This window comes from Salvelinus sp. IW2-2015, linkage group LG6.1, assembly GCF_002910315.2.
Source record: "Salvelinus sp. IW2-2015 linkage group LG6.1, ASM291031v2, whole genome shotgun sequence".
In the NCBI taxonomy this organism is placed as follows: Eukaryota; Metazoa; Chordata; class Actinopteri; order Salmoniformes; family Salmonidae; genus Salvelinus; species Salvelinus sp. IW2-2015.
Genome location: NC_036845.1, coordinates 4,203,470 through 4,228,396, shown reverse-complemented (window position 1 = coordinate 4,228,396; position 24,927 = coordinate 4,203,470). Strand labels below are relative to the sequence as shown.

The window sequence follows — 24,927 nt, the reverse complement described above, 5'->3', positions numbered from 1 at the left end:
TGCGGGCTCTCCTTCACTGCAGCGAGGTGAGTAAAACATTTAAACGTGTTAACCCTCGCAAGAGGCTGCAGGCCCAGACGGCATCCCAGCCCCGTCCTCAGAGCATGCGCAGACCAGCTGGCTGGTGTGTTTACGGACATATTCAATCAATCCTTATCCAGTCTGCTGTTCCACATGTCTTCAAGAGGGCCACCATTGTTCCTGTTCCCAGAAAGCTAAGGTAACTGAGCTAAACGACTACCGCCCCGTAGCACTCACTTCTCATCATGAAGTGCTTTGAGAGACTAGCAAGGACCATATCACCTCCACCCTACCGGACACCCTAGACCCACTCCAATTTGCTTACCGACCCAATAGGTCCACAGACGACCAATCGCAACCACACTGCACACTGCCCTAACCCATCTGGACAAGAGGATACCCATGTGAGAATGCTGTTCATCGATGCAGCTCAGCATTTAACACCATAGTACCCTCCAAACTCGTCATCAAGCTCGAGACCCTGGGTCTCGACCCCGCCCTGTGCAACTGGGTCCTGGACTTCCTGACGGGCCGCCCCCAGGTGGTGAGGGTAGGTAACAACATCTCCACCCGCTGATCCTCAACACTGGGGCCCCACAAGGGTGCGTTCTGAGCCCTCTCCTGTACTCCCTGTTCCCCACGACTGCGTGGCCATGCACGCCTCCAACTCAATCATCAAGTTTGCGGATGCACTAACAGTGGTAGGCTTGATTACCAACAACGACGAGACGGCCTACAGGGAGGAGGTGAGGGCCCTCGGAGTGTGGTGTCAGGAAAATAACCTCACACTCAACGTCAACAAAACAAAGGAGATGATTGTGGACTTCAGGAAACAGCAGAGGGAGCACCCCCCTATCCACATCGACGGGTCAGTAGTGGAGAAGGTGGAAAGTTTTAAGTTCCTCGGTGTACACATCACGGACAAACTGAGATTGGTCCACCCACACAGACAGCGTTGTGAAGAAGGCGCAGCAGCGCCTCTTCAACCTCAGGAGGCTGAAGAAAATGGCTTGTCACCAAAAGCACTCACAAAACTTCTACAGATGCACAATCGAGAGCATCCTGTCGGCTGTATCACCGCCTGGTACGGCAACTGCTCCGCCCAACAACGTAAGGCTCTCCAAGAGGGTAGTGAGTCTGCAGAACGCATCACCAGGGGCAAACTACTGCCCTCCAGGACACCTACACCACCCGATGTCACAGGAGGCCATAAAGATCATCAAGGACAACAAACCACCAAGCCACTGCCTGTTCACCCCGCTATCATCCAAGGCGAGTCAGTACAGGTGCATCAAAGCAGGGACCGAGAGACTGAAAAACAGCTTCTATTCAAGGCCATCAGACTGTTAAACAGCCACCACTAACATTTAGCGGCCGCTGCCAACATACTGACTCAACTCCAGCCACTTTAAAAATGGAATTGATGGAAATATGTAAAAAATGTACCACTAGCCACTTTAAACAATGCCACTTAATACAATGTTTACATACCCTACATTACCCACTCATATGTATATACTGTACTCTATATCATCTACTGCATCTTCCATCTTTATGTAATACATGTACACTAGCCACTTTAAACTATGCCACTATATGTTTACATACCCTACAGTACTCATTCTCATATGTATATACCGTACTCTATACCATCTACTGCATCTGCCATGCCGTTCTGTACCACCACCATTTCATATATCTTATGTAATATTCTTTATCCCTTTACACTTGTGTGTGGTGTAAGGTAGTAGTTGTGGAATTGTTAGTTAGATTACTGTTGGTTATTACTGCATTGTCGGAACTAGAAGCACAAGCATTTCGCTACACTCGCATAACATCTGCTAACCATGTGTATGTGACTAATAAAATTTGATTTGATTTGATTTTGATTTGATAATGTTCAGATTGAGCATCTGGGCTCTAAGAAAACTCCCTGTACAGATGTAACGGTTCGTCTCGGAGAAAGAGAGGACCAAGGTGCAGCGTGGTAAGTGTTCATCTTATTTAATGAAAGTGAACAATTCAAAAATACAATACAACAAAGTGAAAATCGAAAACAGTTCTATCTGGTGCAGACACACAAAGACTGAAAATAACCACCCACAAAACCCAACAGAAAACAGGCTACCTAAATATGGTTCCAATCAGGGACAACGATTGACAGCTGCCTCTGATTGAGAACCATATCAGGCCAAACACAAGAAATAGAAAATCATAGAAAAACTACATATAGACACCCACCCAACTCACGCCCTGACCATACTAAAACAAAGACAAAACAAAGGAACTAAGGTCAGAACGTGACAACAGAAGACATCTTCGTCCAACGCTCTTATATGTAATGTAATGAGATCATGATCAAGGGCTAATCCATGCCCTGTAGAGAAGAAACGCCAAAGCATGCACAAGCACCTATTCCTTAATTAATTAACTAAGTCTAATGTTCCTTCTCTCTACACAATATGACAGTGTAACAATCTTGCTTTCCGTCCCTCTCCTTGTCCCAACCTGGGTTTGAACCAGGAACCCTCTGAACACATCATCAACTACCTCCAACGAAGCATCGTTACCTATCGTTCCACAAAGGCCGTGGCCCTTGCAGAGCAATGAAAACAACTTCTTCAAGGTCTCAGAGCGAATGACATCACCAATTGAAACACTACTTGCGTGCACTGCTAACTAGCTAGCCATTTCACACCGGTTACACCAAAGATTATGGATATTCTGACAAGAAATCTCCCGCCTATTCCTCTCTTTGGGTTGGTGGATAAATCTCATTATTTTAATAAATTTTTTGAATATTCGATAAGGGTTGTTGACATCAACCACCTGTATTCAATTGAGAGAGATACTATGGTACTCGCCTCATGTCGTGAATATGCATAGCCATCTTGAGACAACTCCGATATAAAGTGTTTTTTTACAAAGTTGTCGGGATGTCACGTGTCCTACTTACAGTGCATTTGGAAAGTATTCAGACCCCTTGACTTTTTCCACATTTTGTTACGTTACAGCCTTATTCTAAAATTTCTTAAATTGTTTTTTCCCTTATCAATCTACACACAATACCCCATAATGACAAAGCAAAAACAGGATTTCAGACATTTTTGCTGCATCATTCATGTGGAGGCAACATGTTTACTGTTGCCTTGTTATTACATGTATTTAGGCCTACATCAACTATTTATAAGAAAAACTATTATATTTTTAATACAGTGAAACATTGAAACAAGATTGTTTGTTATCGCCATTGAACTCACTTCAAAGTAGGCCTAGGTCCTGCCAGGGTTCAAACCAAGTATGGGGGGAATTTATGAGCAGAATTATGAGCCGTTTGGAATTTATCCCATTTAACTGTATAAGTAGCCTACTGCTGGGCCATAATAGAGCTCACCAGCTTGTAGTCCTAATCTTTGAGCAGAATTACTGTTTTACCTCAATTAGCCACGGAATCCCTAGTTTGAAAGCGACATTTTTCTGGAAGCTGTGTGACGCCATTTTTCCTACATTTACCCCTACCCCAGCCCCTTAGCAATTTGAGTTTCAGCCCTTCGCCATTTGAGTGACATCTAGCAAGTGGCACGCAACAGTAGAGCGAGATAGAGAGTAATGAAGTAGTGCACATATCTGCACATTTGTGACATAGTACACAATTTTCAGGGACCACTTTTGGCTCGTGGACACTACTTTCAGAACTACTGGCTAAAAAGTATACACAAGTACAGGAGAATATCTTTAACACCGGTTTAGGTGATTTTATACGTTTTGTTCTATGAGATTATATCAGGTAATTAACATTAACTTAATGAATTATGAAGCTTTATGTGCTTTTATGCGCTTGTTTTGATTACATACTGTAAATGATAAAAAATTCACAAAAGTTACGTTAGCTGATGAAGATTTCTCATAGAACAAAACGTTTAGGATCCCCTAAATCTGTGTTTACCACAGAGATCATTTTGCTAGCTGGAACAAGGCAACTTTTCCTACAACCAGTCAGCAAGTCAAAAATGTCAGAGTTTCCTAGTTCTGACAAGCATCTGAACGCGGCATATGGGCCAACCTTTGACCCACAGACCAGTGATCATCACTGATTAATAAACTCATAGCTAGAAAGCTGTAATACATTCTTATATTATTCCCCTACTCCAGGGTTTCGCAAACTTTTCCACGATGGGATCCGTTTCATACCCCCAAAAATTATACCTGTGAAAATAATATTTTTACAAATGAAAAGAGTTAGTCATCAGTATCTTTGATGATACTGTAGGCAAAGATAATTGTCATAAATACCTGTAGTTCGCTGATTTCTCTCTCACAAATCGATTACTGATGGCTTGCTTCTTGTATCGATTAATATGGATATTGTAGTCCTTTCCATGTCTACAGACCTACAAGTATCCATAAATGTACTACAATACCCACTACTCCACCTTTGACGGACCATCTGACGTAAACGCTTCTGAAAGTGTAGAAACGTGAGTATTAAGTCCTTGCTGTCGTTACGAGTACAGGTACAATTTATCCATACACCCTTTGTTCGTATTATTATGATGATAAGTACCACACTGTCCTGCATTTGTGGCCATTGCATTGTATTGGGAGACGTGGCAAATTGAGCAGCTAACGTTAGCTGCTAGCTAACGCAAGTCTCCATTTGGTCTCCCTCCAACTGTGCTAAGCTAGCTAGTTAGCTCACGTTAACTATTCTATTCATGTCTACAAAGTCACGTTCTTGACATTGAGATTACAGCATTTCTTTCAAAGACTCGTTTTGGTAAGTGGCTGTATTATTGTTAGCCACGACATGCATTGTCAGCTGAGCTAGCTAACTAAGTGGATGATGCTAGCCAGAGTTAGCTAACGTTAGTTAGCTGTCAATGGAGTTGACAGTCTGTCAGACCAAGCATTTAGCATGTTACCTAAATTGTTTACCCAACTCTTCAGTTATGACAGCATTTACGTAACCTTATCTTCCAATTGAAAACAAATCAAGTCTCTTTGTTGGTGGTGAGGGAAAATGTATTGTTTTGTTTACTCCGCTATTTGATTTTATACCCTAAATGTGAATATTTTTTTACTTTCAGATCAGAGATATACTGTGTTTGATAGAATCTTATGGACCACAGAGTGGTGGGCAACCAATGTCTCCACCCCGGCTCACCGGCGCCCTGCGCTCCTTCTCTACTGTCAGCAAGCAGGAAGACTTCACTGAAGAAGTATATGATCTGAAGGTAAGGCTAACCCAAAGCAAGTTACATTATAGACCATATCTGACTAACCTTTGTGAATGGACACTATTGCGATTTAACAATATCGCAATATTATTTTATCCCTAGTACCAGCACCAAAACTCCAGTATTTTTCCTTCAAAGCTTATCGATCTTCTTTTTAAATAGGGAGCCAATTTGTTTTCACCACTTATGCCCATGATCAAAACTCGTTTTCTCATTGCTCTCTTGAATCTCTGCAGAAGACATTTGGTGAGAAATAGGTTTGTAACATTGAATCGCGATAATAATCACAGTATCGATTCACAATACATATCATATTGGCACCTTAGTATTGTGATATTGCATCTTGAGGTCCCTAGCAATTCACAGCCTTGCTTTATTATAAGAGGGAGGTGGAGCTGATTACGTATGTGAAGTAAGCTAATTGAGGAGGATGCTTTGGGCTGTTGTGAGAACACAGGCTACTTGTAGTGCTTTTTATTTTTATTTTTTATCCCCTTTTTCTGCCCAATTTCATGGTATCCAATTGTTGTTAGTAGTTACTGTCTTGTCTCATCGCTACAACCAGTACGGGCTCGGGAGAGACGAAGGTCGAGAGCCATGTGTCCTCTGAAACACAACCCAACCAAGCCGCACTGCTTCTTAACACAGTGCGCATCCAACCCGGAAGCCAGCCGCACCAATGTGTCGGAGGAAACACCGTACACCTAGCGACCTGGTCAGCGCGCACTGCGCCCGGCCCGCCACAGGAGTCGCTAGTGCGCGATGAGACAAGGATATCCCTACCGGCCAAACCGTCCCTAACCCGGACGAAGCTAGGCCAATTGTGCGTCGCCCCATGGACATCCCGGTTGCGGCCGGCTGCGACAGAGCCTGGGCTCAAACCCAAAGTCTCTGGTGGCACAGCCTTAGACCACTGCGCCACCCGGGAAGCCTTGTAGTGCTTTTTCACTCACGTCCCTCCTTGATATTGCTTTCTCCAGCTTTCTCCCATTTACCATGCTACATCTCTTTTCCTGTTATCTTCTTTAATCTGCGCTCTCTCTCTCCTGTATCAAAACATATTGTAATCTATGCCTCTGCCTCTATTCCCCTAATTTCTCCTCTCTCATTCTGATCGGGGGCTTGTTAAGTTGTTGGTGTGTATTGAGATACTCTGCTTAGGAGGAAATTGGGCCTGGTCCTCAGACCACCACCTCTGGCCCTGTTCTCCCAGAGCTAAATCCTCCACAGTGTGAAAACTACTGCTTGAGGGAAAAGAGGGACTAATGAGGGTCGTTGGGAGATTATCAGAGCTCTAGTTAAAATTCTTTAGTTTTAGAGGACATGGAAGTGCTGATTGTAATGAAGGCATGGTGTTAATACTGCTGCCGGCCCTCCTTGCACTGAACCCCCTGACCTGATGAGCACTAATACCCAATGCTAAAGGAAAGGCTTATTTCAAAGTCACTCGCTATGCAAGGAACTTAGCGTATGCTGCTGCGCTATGTCTTCGAGTTATGAAAAGGACTTAGAATTACCCTCTGCTGTGTGTTTGTGTGTGATATAGAGGGATATGCAGAGAGGTGACTGTGCATCCAATATCAGACTATGTAGTTTCATGATAAATCTGTAACTTTATGCCCTTGCTGTTTGTTTGTCTTATGTTAGACCAAGCGTCTGAAGAGGCAGGAGCTGTTCTCCAGAGAGGGCCTGACATGGCAGAAGATAGTCCAGTTCTTCACTCAGCACCTGGAGAAGGCAGAGCAGCAGGCTGCAGCACAGGAGCTGAAGAGCATCCTACAGGCTGCCAAGCAGATAGGTAATTCAAGCATATCGCTTGACTGCAGGGATGCACTTTCAGTCAAACAGCACCATTGTTATGTTATCTGTGAGGGTGAATAGACAGTGTTTCCCTAGGACTATTCCACGCAGTGGCAAAGACAGTTGTTGTTTGTAGACACCATCTGAAATGAAATTTTCCCTTTAAAAGAATATAACCTTTATACCAGCTTATGTTGCATGGCGGCTTTAAATGGGCTGAATCATGGGGTTGTCCATTCCAGGGGCGCCACTACTAAATTAATATAGGTTAAACACTGATAGGTGATAGGTAATCAACTCATTGGCTTGGATGATATACACTCTAAGCCAGGGGTGTCAAACTAATTTTGCCTCGGGGCCGCATTTGGTCTTCACCGATGTCCGGAGGGCCGCACTTAAATGTATTATATTTCCTCGCCGTCAAAATGTGCAATAGTCCTCTATAGTTTTTAGCCACAAGACAAAGTGCTATATTTTTTATTTATTTCACCTTTATTTAACCAGGTAGGCAAATTGAAACACGTTCTCATTACAATTGCGACCTGGCCAAGATAAAGCAAAGCAGTTCGACACATACAACAACACATAGTTACACCATGGAGTAAAACAAACATACAGTCAATAATACAGTGAAAAAATAATCTATATACAATGTGAGCAAGTGAGGTGAGATAAGGGAGGTGAAGGCAAACAAAATATATATATATAAATAAATAAAAATATAAAAAGGCCATGGTGGCGAAGTAAATACAATATAGCAAGTAAAAAAACAAAAAAAACACTGGATGGTTTGTTGCAGTGGAAGAAAGTGTAAAGTAGAGATAGAAATAATGGGGTGCAAAGGAGCAAAATAAATAAATAAATACAGTAGGTAAAGAGGTAGTTGTTTGGGCTAAATTATAGATGGGCTATGTACAGGTGCAGTAATCTATGAGCTGCTCTGACAGCTGGTGCTTAAAGCTAGTGAGGGAGATAAGTGTTTCCAGTTTCAGAGATTTTTGTAGTTCGTTCCAGTCATTGGCAGCAGAGAACTGGAAGTGGACCCATACAAGGTGTCAGAGCTTCTGCTGTCACCGCAGGGACTGCCCCACCACAGCATTCAGGTTTCCTGATGTGACTTAGAATTAGATTAGATGCAAATCCCCCACAACTCCTCCAGAAGTCGTACAGCGGTGCAACACAGGGCCAACTCCTACTGCTCTTATTACTATTCTGATACTACCTGTTGGGGGACGGGGGGGATCTCTCTCTCTCACACACACACACACACACACCTCTGTCCCCTGTGGTGGCATTTTCCTGTATTACCAAATGAGGAGAGTTACAAACCACACACCAGTCAGAGTTATACTTAAAATGAATCTTTAATAATAAGAGCTTTACAATAGCCCTTTGACTTTCAACAATTCACTATCTATAATGAATTTTGAGTCACTACAGAAGAATACAAAGATCTTTTATAGCCAAGATACACCCCTCTCAACTTACATGACGAACCACAGATCTTAGGAACTCTTCACAAAGGGACTTTTACTTGAGAAAGGAGTATCCCTTAGCCAGATAGCATTCGCTATAAATTATCGCTCAGTTTGGTCTCTAAAACGAGGTTCTAATCGCGTTCCTGGTAGTCCATAGTACAAAAACATTACCTCATCCAAGGCATAACTCAATTGTCATCTCAAGTAAACCCCCTCTTGACCCCACTCCTGGACAAGCTCACTGAGGGCAGTGAGCCTCTAGGTCATACACTGTCCCAGGATAAGTGTAATATGAGAGAGGACATACAATGTTTTCAGACACTGCCATACACCTCCCCCCAATGGGAAAAGGAGGGAGTGACTGGGGCACAGACATTGTGGAGACAAGTAATTGGTTCCCCATTAATCACGCCATCCCTTCACATGGTTTAAGAATAGGTAAAGACACATTCACATATGAAGACAATGTTCCATTCTGTCCTCTTGCCTTTCTGATATTCTGCATAGCACCAGGGACATATGAAAGACAAGCCTGACCTCTCCCCTCTCTGGGCCCCAAGTGACTGAACCCTAGCTGAGGGAAAAGTGCCACTGCCAACACTATAGTCCAAAAGGATACATTCTAATGACAAGTATCTCACATAAGCATATTATATAAATAAAACATCTTATTTATCTATGTTACCCAACTAATTCTAATTCATCCACCACACCCCCTAACCCCAGGGCGGAGCGCCTCTGTAGTGTACAGGAAGAGACTGAGGCCCTGCAGGACACACGAGAAGGCATCTTTGAGGCTCTCTCAATTCGTCTCTCCTCGATTTCTCACGTCCTCTCTCCTCGATTCCTCACGTCCACTCTCCTCACCTTCTCAAAACGCGTTAGAGGAACGTGTTTTGAGAAGGTGATGAGGAGAGAGGACACAAGGAATCGAGGGAAGACAAATTAAGAACAAGCCTGGGGTTCTAACAGCAGCTACATGTATGTGGGGGACCAAGAGCTCAGGATAGCTAGTGGAGGCTGACTGTCTGGGGGTGTCATACATGAGCCTTTCAACAGAGAGTCAGGCCAGGGCCATTATCTCTGAAAGATGCATAATATAGTGTAGAGCTTGATGCAGGTTCCTTAGCTGAGGGGTTTTAGTGGAGAATATCAGGATGTTGTCAGAAAATAAGTGTACAGTACATTCTAACAATAGACACATGCAGTAGGTATTTGTACTTTGAAATGCTGTCTAAGAGCTCACCAAGAGAAGCATTATGGCCTGCCTACCTTCTTGAAATCCTATGATAAAATTGCATTTTTATGAAAAAGACAATTTTGTTCAATTTATTTTCTTTCTGTTTGCCACTACTCTTTTTTTTGTCTTCATCATTGAACGTCTAGAGAGCCTTCCGCGATAATACGTTTTTTTGAAAGGTTCTTGACCATGCAATTTTGTTACTTTTAATGTGTCCTCCTTAGCCTGTCTCTACCTAGAGCCTAGAGAATAAAGTAAAGCTCCAGAACCCACTGAGAATGAAGATGAAAAACATCCATCGTGCCCTGACACACACAGTGGAGAGTGAGATGCTTTTAAGCCATTTTAATTGGCTTAAATCCTTTTCATCCGTTTCTCTGCCTCTAAGTATGACCCTTTATTTTCTCTCGCTCGCTCTCTCTCTTTCTCCCCTCTCTCTCCCTCTTCTCTTTTGGACAATTAGTCCCGATTCCTTCTAAATGAGCTACGGAGAGCGGACACGTGTCTTTCCGTCTTTCATTTCTCTGAGGAGCAGTGCTAGACAAGGCTAGACAATGCTAGCGTTTTACTGCTTGGAACATACAGTTGGAGCATACAGCAGTGCAGCAAGAAATGTCACATTGCTGTAGTCACTAGCCAGCTAGGTATCACTAATGGTAGTGGGTTTTCTGATAATCACAATGATCATCATCAGTGTCAGCATAGTTGTGATGCTGATGGCAGCCCATATTGCCTCAGTTGAAGAGTGGGACTGAAGAAACTGGCCTAATAATAAATGATGATGGTATCTAGCTAACTAAATATCTTGTTTCCCCATGTCTCTGGCAGTGGGGACAGAGCATGGCCAGGACACCATTGAGAGTGCTGCTGTCTTCCTATTTGAGACGTTCCACAACAAGGACCATGTGGGTCACGAGGAGACGAGGGCCATCAAGCAGATGTTTGGGCCCTTCCCCTCCTCGGCAGCCGACGCCTCCTGTGCTGCTGTGTCCCGGGCTGTGGCCCCTCTGGGAGAGTCCCAGGTGGGACAACTGTAATACTGACTATATATAGGTCTACTTAAAATAAAAGATAAAAAAAGTTACTTTTTGGTTTATACATTTTCTTCATAGTATTTTATTATTCTACCATCATATTTTTCTTATAATTTATGCCTTTTTATTTATTTAATTATTTATTTATTAATGTTTTACAGGTGGAGGAGTTTGTTCGTTCCCAGAGCTCCTGTCGCGCCCCTCAGCGCGGCTCGGCCTTCGGACGCAACATCACCTTCTCCTATGACTGCTACACCCTGGACCCCCAGGAGGCCCTGCCCTGGGCGGGGGACCCTGAAGACGAGACCCCTGGTGGAGGCCTGGACTTCCACAGCTTCCTCAACAACCACCAAGGTCGCAGGGGTAATGGGGGAGAGGCGGATGGAGGCAGGCTAAGCCCGGGAGGGGCTCAGAGCCCTGGGGATGGGACCATCCTGAGGGGGGAGGTGGAGAAGTTCCTGAACGGAGGCAACATGATCTCCTCCAGCCCTGAGGAACTGTGCACCTCCCTGTTTGAGATGCTGGCCTCCACCAAGAGTGACGACGAGCTGCAGAATGAGGTGAGCAGCACTCTCACACCACCTTTACCCTTTTCACACTATTGTGCCGACCCAAACCTCAGTTATTCCTTGACCTTCGCCAGCTGGCCTCTGGGGTTTAAACCCCGGTTCAGACCAAATCCACTTTGGACCTCGTCTCCACGGCAGGTCAACCTTGGCCTTTAGCTCTGTGTGTGTGTGTGTGTGAGGTTGACGTGGTGCGTGTCTCATGCTAAAGATGAAGTTTGGAGAGATCTGGAGAGCTGACCTTAACCTTGTAGGAGAGGAGGAAGATCTTACTGCTTCTCCAGGGAGGCCCCATCACCTAGGAAGGCTGCAGTATGCCTGACATACACACCTAGGAAGGCTGCAGTATGCCTGACATACACACCTAGGAAGGCTGCAGTATGCCTGACCATACACACTAGGAAGGCTGCAGTATGCCTGACATACACACTAGGAGTTGGCCTGCAGTATGCCTGACATACACACCTAGGAGGGCTGCAGTATGCCTGACATACACACCTAGGAAGGCTGCAGTATGCCTGACATACACACCTAGGAAGGCTGCAGTATGCCTGACATACACACCAGGATAAAGGCTGCAGTATGCCTGACATGCACACCAGGATAAAGGCTGCAGTATGCCTGACATGCACACCAGGATAAAGGCTGCAGTATGCCTGACATGCACACCAGGATAAAGGCTGCAGTATGCCTGACATGCACACCAGGATAAAGGCTGCAGTATGCCTGACATGCACACGCAGATAAAGGCTGCGGTATTGTATGCCACACACAATAAGTGAAACAGTGTTCAGGTTCAATGTTTAATGTCTGAGATTCTCAGGTTTTTAGAGGGTGGAAAGACCTTGGGTTTAGTGTATGTGGAAAGGATTTGCCCCGTTACCAATGAATCAAGACTAGCTAGAAGAACTGGGCTACAAGTACTGGGCAACAACAGGCAATTAAGGCAGCACTTAGTCTGTGCTGAACCATGGTGTTATTGGGACATGTTGTTCACTTCTTCCACAAGAAAATAACACACTTACAGAGTGCGAGAGAGGGAGGGAGCGATGCCAGGTTGTGACAGAGGAGAGGATGGATTGATGAGGCTCTGGGCAGAGCTCCCCTCTTATACAGGTCTTATTTAGAGTCGTTCTCTCTCTCTCTCGCGCCCCTGCAGCCCACAAAAACACAAGGTCGCCACACACCTTAATTCATATAATTTATTAGTGGCTCTCTGTTCTGCTTGTTCTCCTCTACCCCCCTATCCAGCATCTAGTCTAAAAGAGGTGTGCTTCTGCATGCGCGTGTGTTAGCAGTTAAAGATCAGGGTTAGAGTGCCCTCTGTAGGCCACCACACGCTCCTGTAGGCCACCACACGCTCCTGAGGCCACCACAGCCCTGAGCCACCACAGCTCCTGTAGGCCCACCACACGCTCCTGTAGGCCCACCCGCTCCTGTAGGCACCACACGCTCTGTAGGCCCACCACACGCTCCTGTAGGCCACCACACGCTCCTGTGGCCCACCACACGCTCCTGTAGGCCCACCACACGCTCCTGTAGGCCCACCACACGCTCCTGTAGGCCCACCACACGCTCCTGTAGGCCACCACACGCTCCTGTAGGCCCACCACAACGCTCCTGTAGGCCAACCACACGCTCCTGTAGGCCCCCACACGCTCCTGAGCCACACGCTTAGGCCACCACACGCTCCTGTAGGCCCACCACACGCTCCTGTAGGCCCACCACAAACGCTCCTGTAGGCCCACACACGCTCCTGTAGCACCACACGCTCCTGTAGGCCCACCACACGCTCCTGTAGGCCCACCACACGCTCCTGTAGGCCCACACACGCTCCGTAGCCCACACGCTCCTGTAGGCCCACCACACGCTCCTGTAGGCCCCCACACCGCACCTTAGGCCCACCACACGCACCTGTAGGCCACACCACGCACCTGTAGGCCCACCACACGCTCCTGTAGGCCACCACACGCTCCTGTAGGCCACACACGCTCCTGTAGCACACACGCTCCTGTAGGCCCACCACACCGCTCCTGTAGGCCCACCACACGCCCTGTAGGCCCACCACACGCTCTGTAGGCCCACCACACGCTCCTGTAGGCCCACCACCCGCTCCTGTAGGCCCCCACACGCTCCTGTAGGCCCCCCAACGCTCCTGTAGGCCCACAACGCTCCTGTAGGCCCACCACACGCTCCTGTAGGCCCCACACGCTCCTGTAGGCCCCCACACGCTCCTGTAGGCCCCCACACGCTCCTGTAGGCCCACACGCTCCTGTAGCCCCCCACACGCTCCTGTAGGCCCCCACACGCTCCTGTAGGCCCCCCACACGCTCCTGTAGGCCCACCACACGCTCCTGTAGGCACATGCTGGGACCTCTGACAATGAGATTTCATCCATAACTTTCACTCCTGAATTAGATGAACAGTGCCTCATTCCTCCCTCAGTCCCCTCCTCCCTTTCTCTTTCCTTCTCTCCACAGCAGAGTGTAGGTTTTACTAATACCTGAGTCTACATTCTCTTCTAATGTTCTTCACGTAGCTGACATTTGGAAGCCAACTCTCCTACTGACATCTTTAGATGTGGAGTGCCCTTTGTGTGGTTGCACTCCACGCACCTCTCTGCGCGTGACTCCAAATTCAACAGCAATGTTTAAAGGCTCTGTACTCTGTACCATTACATGTGACAGAGGATAAACCCCCGCTTTTTATTTTATTACCTCTCATTTGTACCCCTGGAATGATGACATTTGCTGCAATAGCAGTGGCTTGAGAAAGAAAGCTTGGTTTTAAAGGTAAGTTTTTGGTGGTTGTGAAAAGAGCTGTAGCTCCATTAAATCACCGAGACTTGATGAGTTATTATATTCATAGTTTTGACTGCTGTAAGACATACTGTATGCGGGTGTGCTGCTTGTATGGCAGTCTCATTCAACATTTGTATTATAACCAGTGATCTATGTGGTCACTGATAGTTGCCTGACTTCCTGAAAGCTTGTTTTGGCCTATGCGTTTTCTAGAACAATCTATGGTTTACAGTTCACCTAATATCTCAGCCTCATCCAGGCTTAAAGGTAAAAAAAATCCTTCAGGGTGGTTAGATCTGTGATCTCCTTCCTTCTGAGGGGAAAACTGTTTCCCAGTCCCAGTGGACTCCTCTGTCCTCCTCACCTTCCCTTCTAGGCTGAGAGGATCCAAAGAACTTCAAGGACAGAATTCATGAGTGCCCATAAAAAATATATTTTCTCCGGGCAGCAGGTGAAAAACAGACCAACAATAACAACACAGTCCCAGGGTCATTCCACCTCAAAAAGCACAGGGATTTCAACACCCACCACCTCAGATTGTTCTGAAATAATTTCTGTAGTAAGAAACAGAAGGTTACAGATAATTTTGTGATATCCAATTGGTAGTTAGTCTTGTCCCATCGCAGAAACTCCCGTACGGACTCGGGAAAGGTGAAGGTTGAGAGCCAAACCTCCTCCGAAACACGACCCTGCCAAGTCGAACTGCTTCATGACACACTGCTCGCTTAACCCAGAAGCCAGCCGCACCAATGTGTCGGCGGAAACACCGTACAGCTGATGACGGCAGTCAGCGTGCATGCACCCTGCCCGCCACGAGTCACTAGAGCGCGATGGAGACCCTGCAACATTATTTTGTTCAAATATTCAAATATAATTTGATTTCTGAGAAATTAAGCTAATTGATTGCACCCAAATTCAGTAAATATAGTACATAAAATCCGATTTGGACCTAAACAAAAGTATAATCTGACAATGAGTAAGACTAGAGGATTCCAAAGCATTTGTTCAAAAAGCCCCCCCCCCCCCCAATGCCAAATCTTATCTGTTTCTAACTACAGAAATGATTTCAGAACAATCTGAGATTCGTGGGTGTCATTGCTTTCTTTGAAATTACATGGAATGACCCTCCAGTCACTGAGAGGGAAAGGACTTGGAGACAGAATAAAATCAAGACCCAGCACCACAGAGAAACAAAGACTGCCCTTCACAAAGGAGCGGCGTACTAACCTGTTCACCTGACATCATCAAAGTGCGTCTGTTGTTTGGCTCCCCTTACCGCTGTGGCTAACACCAAGTCCCCAGAGAAGGGATTGGAAAAGCAAAAAGAGCGTCTCTCTTTCCATCCAACCATACCATCCCATTTATCCATCTGCAGACTGAAAAGCATGAATTGAAGGATCAGTTTTGTATTAATTTTATATAAAAAACAAAAACAATGCAGATAAAACATTCTGGAATATATTCAAGACTGCTTCATATCTTCTAATATATCAGGTTACCTATGTGTTTGATGTTGTTCTCATTGAAGTAGCGGTACATGCAATAAACGATTTCCCTAAATATCATGTTTACATGGACAACACCTGAAGTCAGGCTTCCTGATGGGACTAAATAAAGCAGGAAAAACATCGGCGGCAATCAAAAAAAAAACATTCTACCACAACGATCATTTTGTATTTTGTGGAAGCCAAATTTAGTTTGGATCATAGACATTAATTTTCACATAACTTTAAGATGCATACTTTTTCAAGTTTTTCACAAAACTCACTTCCACTCGTGCATAAGAGGAGGGCTTTGTGCCTGGCAAATGTGCAGATCAATTACACCGCTTTAACACGGATGAAACTGTACATGTCCTATTAATTCCAGATTGCTTTAGAGAAAACTAGGGTGTTTTATTCGGCGTATGCTACTTTGATGTTTAGACTTTACGCTGATTTAAGATAAGCAGAGTAAATTTTTACATGACTGCATAATCTGCATTACTGCCATAATCAGTTTTAAACTAACTGAGTTCACAAAACAAAATATTAGGAATCACCTTCCATAAATGGAGTACATCCCCTTTTGGTCCCAGAGACAGCCTCAGTTCGTCAGGGCATGGGAACACTACAAGGTGTTGAAAGCGTTCCACGAGGATGCTGGCCCATGTTGACTTCCCAATGCTTCCCACAGTTGTGTCCAAGTTGGCTGGATGTCCTTTGGGTGGTGACCAACTTGATACACACAGGAAACGGGTTGAGCATGAAAAACCCAGCAGCATTGCAGGTTCTTGAACATTACCAAACTGGTGCGCCTGGCATCTACTACCATACCCCGTTCAAGAATGCACTTAAACCTTTGTCTTGCCCGTTCTCACCCTCTAATAACACACATAACATAACCATTGTCTCAAGGCTTAACAATCTTGATCATGTCTCCTCCCCCCCCATTCATCTAACCTGATTGAAGTAGATTAACATGTGACATCAATAAGATCATAGCTTTCAAGCTGTTCAGTCTATATAATGAAAAGAGCAGGTGTCCCCGACTGGTGTCAGCACGCGGTCTAAGGCACGGCATCTCAGTGCAAAAGGCATCACTACAGTCCCTGGTTTGAATCCAAGCTGTTTCACATCTGGCCTGTGATGGCGATTTCCCAATAGGTGGTGCACAATTGGTCCCAGCGCATGGCTTCTGTTGGTTGTTTACCCTGTATGACGGGGTAGGCTGTCATTGGTGACAACAATCATGTAATAAGAATTTGTTCTTCAACTGACTTTGCCTTAGTAAATATAAGATTACATTTAAAAAAGTAATGTAAAGAATTTGTTTATTCCTTATGTTTTGTACACTGTGTATTCAGTGTGGCAGTATAACATACTCAATGTGTCTGTTTGACACCAGCGTATTTCTACCCTAATGGATTATACTGTATGTTTCTCTCCTGTGCTAGCCAGGCTCCTAGCTCAAGTGGACTCGCTTCCCTCCCAGTAGCGTGTACTGTTGTTTTGCTAGTCCCTACCAGCAGTAAGTGCAGGTGGCTGTGTTTGGGGGGCTAAGCGGCACAGCATTTTCTGTCTCAGGCCCAGACTTACTTTGGCATGTTAATTACCAGGTGCTCATTCTTGCACTGCAAGCATGTGTTTGGAGGAGGATGAGGTTGTACCATATGAGTGTTTGTTTACTGCTTTAGTGTTTTTTGGCTTAAGCACACCATGTCGTCTCCACTCTCTCTCTCTCATATCTCTCTTCATCTCCCCCTCTTTCTCTCTGTCTCTCTCTCCTCCAGCTGTTTGAGCTGCTGGGCCCAGAGGGATTTGAGATATTGATCTCGTTCTCCTCCAGAGAAGTCTTCCATCGTGGATTCTCCCTCTCCATCCCTGCAGACAGGATCAACTACCCACCAGGTGAGTCAGACCCCACCCCCTGCACCAGAGGCATCCAGGTCATCTCCATAGAAAACCAGAGATCCACCACACGCTCGGAGAGCAGTGGGTTAGAGTATCGTTGATGAATAAACTGTAGATAATTGGTTTTGAATTCAAAAATACCTACCTAGACAAAATCCTGACATTCATCATTGAATTTTTTTTAATGATGAATAATATTTTTTTTTGCTCGTCACTACCCCTCATTTGGAGGACCGCTTTTAATATTAGGCCTTTTTATTTAAATGTTTTATACTATTTACCCCCAACCCTCATCATTGTCAGCGGTGTTCTCAAGGGAAGGAGAGGGTGATGTATGATAGGGTCCACTAAGGTCGACCTTTGGCTTATGCATTTCTCAGCGGGGTTATGATCTTTAACACCCTGGTCCATGTTTGGATGTTAATCCCTACAACACAACAGCACAGTCCAGCTCCACAACCCTTAAAGATCTCTAGCTGAGGGTTGATGTACAAAATCATATTAGACTCTGTAAATCTTTGATGGTCCAGGCTCTAGTACAGAGAGGTTTAAACAGTGATCATGTATTATGGGTGCACAGTGCCCTGTCTCTGTCATGGTGAAGTTGGTAAAGCTGTAGCCTACTAAGGCATTTATTACAAATACTTCCCTACTGCTATTCAAGATGAGAAAATGTGTTATGTTTATGTACATTACATAACTGTGAAAAGGCTATTCACCATCCTCTCTATCCAAAGGTTCAACTTTCCACCTTTTCTCCCTCCCTCCCCCTCCCTCCCTCCCTCCTCCCTCCCCTCCTCCTCCCTCCCCCTCCTCCCTCCTCCTCATCGTTCTCTCCCCTCCTCCCTCATCGTTCTCTCATTTCTTTGTTCCCATCACCTACCCCTCAGGTCTGTTTTGGAGCTGGGTATTGCTCTCATTTTCTGCATGATTGTCAAACGGCTCAATACACTGAAAAGCTATTACCTAAAATACCCTATTAAGCTTAGCTCAGTCCTTCTATTATCTCTAGGTTTTTGGGAGAGAGTTGGGGGGTTGGGGCGGAGGGTAGGGTGGGGGGGGTGGGGAGTAATGCACCATGATCCTTTTAAGTCCAGATAGTCATCTCCAGCACTAGACCAGTCCTCTCTTTTTGCCCCTCTTGCCTTCCACTACTTCTCATAAATCAGAGAAAATGTAGCAAAGTAGGATTCACTCTATAGACAAATACCTGGTATTGTATAGTATTACTGTCCCACGATGAATCTGGAAGGGGACTGTAGCTCTGTGTCCGTTCTTTAGTACGTTCATCACATGCAATATCTCAGACAGCACTGGCCTGAAACTTTTTGTGAATCTTTTTACAATCTTGCCATAGAGACCTGGCATATACACAATTACACTGATTGGCCCAAGGGGGGTACTGTAGTAATAAACTGAAATTCCAAACTTTGAACAAGCATATCCTGTCCCGTTTGAGCTACTGTCATGGAATGAGGTGTTATATCATCCCCTCATGAGCAACACGTTTCTATAAGCTCTGCCCGTTAGTTTTTCTGCTAATTAGACATTTGTCCCCCACCAACACCAACATTTGAACAAGCATAGCTCCTGCCCGGTTTGACCTACAGTCATGAAGTTTTGGACATGTAAACATATTCTCATGAGAAACAGGTTTCCCATAATTACGTATATCATTTGGTACTGGCAAATTAAATGTCTTTCCACACAACATATGTTGGAATAATTGACACGAGGACGCCCATATCATTCTTGGGGGACAACATGTGTCCCCCACAAATGTTGGTTTGTAGACTTGTTATTATACTGAGGGTGGGCATTATCCCTTAGCCTGGTCCTAGATCTGTTTCTACTGTCTTGCCAACTCCTATGATCAGTGTCCAGCACAAACAGATCTGGGACCAGGCTAGTACCAGAGAATACACTGACTTGGGGTGTGCTGAAGCGTTCTCCCTGACTAGGATAGTGTCCTGATATGTGTCCTTCTTAGCTATGGCTGATCTGCTCCTTCCTTCTCTATATACAGTAGCCTATGTAGTTCAGTGAAGTATCCTCTCTACATTATACAGCCTTCTCTATTGCTCTCCCCCTGTAGCTTGGAGCTGAGCTGACTGGCTCAAAGTTGCCCCTGACTGGCTCAAAGTTGCCCCTGTGAACTACAGGGGCAACTAAGGCAGTTGCCACTGTAGTTCACTGTTTCCCAGGTTTTGCCTACAGTACACTGACTGGTTTATATTGAAGTCACTTCCCCCCCATGGCCTGTAGCTGAATTCAGTCAGTGATTTCAGTCTGTATTTCCCCACAGCATGGAACTGATTCTACTGGATGTCACTGAAGCTGTTCCCTGTGTAGCACAGTGAGCCCAGTGCCTGACTGTTTGTTATTTTTCATACACTGAACCCCATGCTGAGCTAGCAGTATCACTCCTCGTCTCTCCTGCTTTCTCTCTCCTCTTTTTGGAGATGTTTTCTTCGCTTGGAGGCTAATATATATATATACTTTAACCCTTACAATGTGAACAAAGCTGTGAGTAGCTGAAGATGTGTGTGGGAAGATAAGGATGGACAATTTGTCATTGCTGGGGTTGTCGTTGGTTCCAAATCGTAGGCAGGCATCAAAGAAATTGAAAAAATATATAAATAAAGCTGGAGTTTTAGTTTTTCCGAACATTTCTATATATTTGTATAGCCTAAGGGATTTATGTTTTCTATTTGAGTCATTCATTTCCCACATCCTACATTTACAGCGGTGGTTGTGATACTGTAAATTAACCACCTAATTTAAAGGCCCAGTTCAGTCAAAAATGAGATTGTCCTGTGTGTGAGAGAGAGAGAATACTGTGAAATTGTAAATGCGTTAATAGACCAATAAGAGTTCCAAAGCTCTCTGCCAATAACAGCTTGTTTTCAATTTCCCCCTCCACTCAGACAACTCCCAGACAGTCCTAGCAAAATTCTAGCATGAGAAATTGCTCTTTGCTAAGAAGCTATTTTTATATATCTCATCTCTATAGAGCTGCTGCCTATGCTGTCTGCCAAAATCACTATTTTAGTGGTTCTTCAAAGTAATTATTAAGGCATACTTTAATGGCCGCTGAAACTATGTCACTTAGATAATGTGTTTTCAGGTAGATACATCGTGCATTTAGCACGTGTAAAAGAAAACACAGACCGGACATGTAAACGTGCAATGGATTATGGTCATTGTAGTTAATTTAAGTTTCTGCTGTAAACATTTACATTTACATTTAAGTCACTATGTTGAATATTGGCTCCCTACTACTTCGCAGATAGGGTTTGATCAGATTTATCTCTAGAAAAACTGCACATTGAGCTAGCTCACAGAAAAAAAAAAAAACCAAATGGACCATTTTTTAAAAATATATTTTTTTACATCAGTCTATTTAGTTGTTTAAAAACAAAAAATAAACACCATTTTGGTTAATCGTGCTACAGGAAGTTGCCCCCATCCCTTCCAGTAATTGGGCAACTTTTGCACTTGTTGTCTGAGTGAGCGATATGCTGTACATTAGGATGACTCTTTGTATTTTGAAAGATGAGACACTGATAATTATAATAAATACAGCTTTGATGTTTAGGGTTAGTCTTACTGGGGTCCTACACATAACAAATACATTACAGACAAAAGACTAACATGTAGTGTGTGTGCATCTATCAGTCACATATGTCAGTACATACGCACAATAATTCGGTCACATGGGGAAGAGGCGTTGTGCTGTGAGGTGTTGCTTTATTTGTGTTTTGAAACCAGGTTTGCTGTTCACTTGAGCTATATAAGATGGGAGTTCCATGCACTCACGGCTCTGTATAATACTGTACGTTTCTTTGAATTTGTTCTGGACCTGGGGACTGTGAAACGACCCCTGGTGGCATGTCTGGTGGGGTAAGTGTGTGTGTCAGTGCTGTGTGTAAGTTGACTATGCAAACAATTTGGACTTTCCAACACATTGTTTCTTATAAAAACAAGAAGTGACACAGTCAGTCTTTCTTCAACTCTTAGCCAAGAGAGACTGGCATCCATAGTATTTATATTAGCCCTCTGATTACAATGAAGAGCAAGACGTGCTGCTCTGTTCTGGGCCAGCTGCAGCTTTACTAGGTCTTTCTTTGCAGCACTTGACCATATGACTGGACAGTAATCAAGATAAGGTAAAACTAGAGCCTGCAGGACTTGCTTTGTGGAGTGTGGTGTCAACAAAGCAGAGCTGCTCTTTATGACGGATGTCATACAAGCCACTTTACATTTCCATATTATTCCATATTATACAACTCATGTAAACGTTTACGATCTCTATGTTGGATGTAGTTATAAGATGACATGGCATCATACCCTTGGTTGTTCTGAACAAAATGAGTATCTTTGTCTATTGTGAAAATTTGTTGGGGCACACCCACTTGAATGCACTTTAATGACTTATTTTTATGTGCACCAAAATTCTGATTGTTTTCCCTGAATTGCATTGTGAAAGCCTAACTGTAAGATAGTATTTTAGAACTTGGCTAGTCATGTTGGCAATAGAACAAGCTTTCAAATGATGCCTTGTTTCAGGTTAACTGTTGTGTCCTCACCTTTGGTCTAATATTTTTTCATAATCTCCAAACTGTTCCCTTTCAGTTGCTACCATGGTTATGCATATGCTTTTCATATTTCTTCTGCAAGAAACATTTAAACTTAGCCCTATCCGTATAGGCCAATTCTCACGGGTTTAAAGGGTTGGACTTAGTAACTCGAGTAAATCGTTATCAGTTTTTGTGCAATTCATTAGTATGTGTATTTAATCAATCAATCTGTGTGTAATTAAGCAGTATAAATCATTAATTAGCTGTGGTTGCTTCTATGGTACCTGAGCCTAGGTGTGTTATCAAGTGCCAGGTCGTTTTGACCAGGGAATGAAGCTAAGGTATACTGGGCAGGTAGATACACCACAATCGTCTGACCTGATGGGACTGAATAGGTAGCCTAGATAATCACTAGCCTGTGCACAGTGGTACAAAACTGGTTGAAATGTCGTCGTTAATGATGACGTAATCCGGTTGTGATGATGTCATTTCAACCAGCTTTGACACAATCTAGTGCTTCATTTGGCTCAGGGGAAGTTTTTCTTTCTTTCTTTTATTTCACTTCCACCTTTATTTAACCAGGTCGGACAGTTGAGAACAAGTGCTCATTTACAACTGCGACCTGGCCAAGATAAAGCAAAGCAGTGCGGCAGAAACAACAACAGGTTCCACCATATTAGGCTATATCCACCTACCAGGATCTGTTTTCTTTAGCTATATCCACCTACCAGGATCTGTTTTCTTTAGGCTGTATCCACCTACCAGGATCTGTTTTCTTTAGGCTGTATCCACCTACCAGGATCTGTTTTCTTTAGCTTATCCACCTACCAGGATCTGTTTTCTTAGGCTAGTATCCACCTACCAGGATCTGTTTTTCCTTTAGCTGTATCCACCTACCAGGATCTGTTTTCTTTAGGCTGTATCCACCTACCAGGATCTGTTTTCTTTAGGCTGTATCCACCTACCAGGATCTGTTTTCTTTACATTACCATTTTGGAACTGCAGGTGTTAGGGGGCTAGGGGAAGGGCTATGTGTTTTTCACATCAAGCTCACTTCTGTTCCATGATACTTTATCTCTGGACCGTACTGCATCCTAAAGTCTTCACTTCCCTATGTCACTTCCAGCCCCTGGAAAAATGAGCTGAGTGTGGTGAACTAAAAGTTCATTTTTAATATTGAATCACTTTGATATATTAACTTCCTTTTACACTGTTGGGGCACTGGTTGGTGGTAAACCTTTAGAGCGTGTAAGGGCTGATTGGCCTACTTTAGCTTACTTGCCTCTTCCTCTCTTTGTCATATATTGACCACAGAGAAGAGAGACGCAGGATGTTTTCTGGGTTGTTTTTCCATCTATCCATCCACAATTCACGTTACACGCATGGAGAGGAAGTGGTGATAGGCTTCTTCTTCTCTTTTCGCTTGTCAAAGTTCACCTGCCTGCCAGACGGCTTTTGAGATTAGCGTTGCCTTGACGACAGAGGGGAGAGGTCAGGAGGGGCTAAAAGAGGCTGATTTAAATTTCCCACTTTCTGCATTCCATCAAAGAAGAAGTGGGATTTGGTGGGAGGGTCTGTCAACTGCTGATTAGCTTTCAAATTGCAAACTCCTTAATCGGCATGTTGGTAAATACATGTACTCTGCCTGATGGCTGTTTTTACAGATCTCTAAATGAGAATTGAAATGTGTGCAGCATACTCCAACTCAAGTGATTCAGCTAGCTGGTATTACTGATGAAGGCAGGAGATGGTGAGACGCTTATCTTCTGTCATTTGCTTCCCAGGAAGGTTCATAGATATGGATAGTGTTCTGTATATAGAATTATTATGACAAAGAATAGACTCTTCATCTCTTCTCTAAGCTCTCCTTGAGTTTATGGCCTTTAAATCATGTTTGAGTAATGAAGCACAAACACGCTGTCTCTGAGTAAAATAAAAAACTGAGGGATGGAATTTGAGCTGTTCAGGGTGAACTTAATCATTGCTGACATGGTCACAAACTAGTTGGTATCTCTGTAGTCAAACGGTCAGGCAGCTAATCACGCACTGCACCGTCAGCCAGCCCTCTCAGTACTATGGAACTGTCTGTGGAACATGTCCTACATATTAAAATGAGCCAAGACGTGGCTTTGCAAGAGTTCCGCTTTCTCATTCAGACAAACACTCACGTGGTAGGCACACAGACACACATTCATGCATGCAGTAGGCGCACGCACACACACACGCACACAGACCCTTACCATGCACGTGCGCACACACACCACTTCATGCATCCTATTCCAGAGTGAGCTCGTTGGTTTACTCCCTCGTTGGTTTACTCCCTCGTTGGTTTACTCCCTCGTTGGTTTACTCCCTCGTTGGTTTACTCCCTCGTTGGTTTACTACCTCGTTGGTTTACTCCCTCGTTGGTTTACTCCCCTGCTCTATCGACATACTAGAGCATGTTTTTGCTAATTGCTCAGTATCTGTTTACATTTGTTTAGAAAGTGGTAACCACAAGGGGGAAAAAGCTCAATTTGAATGCAGCAAATTCCCCAATCATATCTAGCAAACCCAATAGATGTGGAACGCAGCAGCACAGAGCTCACACAGATCAAGAGAGTGAGCGGGTGAGCGAGCCACATGAAAGGGAAGGGAAGAGAAGAGAGAGAAAGGAGAGGTGTGGATGTACAACCACAGTGTCAGCGGGGGCTAAGAGAGGGGGGCTGGGGGGGTACAGACGTGACTGTGTCCCAAATGTAGGGGTGAAGAAAGGAGAAGAGCTGCTGCCTTTGAGAT

The 24,927-nt window shown here is 44.4% G+C and overlaps 1 protein-coding gene across 1 annotated transcript in view; it reads left to right on the top strand.

The window, feature by feature from the left end:
* Window positions 1-4,557: 4,557 nt before the first annotated feature.
* The window catches only part of LOC111964613 (activating signal cointegrator 1 complex subunit 3-like), a 151,769-nt gene continuing 131,399 nt past the window's right edge, over window positions 4,558-24,927 (top strand). Inside the window, 6 exon segments of the mRNA XM_070443795.1 lie at window positions 4,558-4,798; window positions 5,109-5,255; window positions 6,906-7,056; window positions 10,605-10,798; window positions 10,972-11,370; window positions 17,449-17,566. Of these exon segments, the coding sequence (XP_070299896.1) occupies window positions 5,166-5,255; window positions 6,906-7,056; window positions 10,605-10,798; window positions 10,972-11,370; window positions 17,449-17,566 (952 nt within the window). The 5' untranslated portion in view covers window positions 4,558-4,798; window positions 5,109-5,165.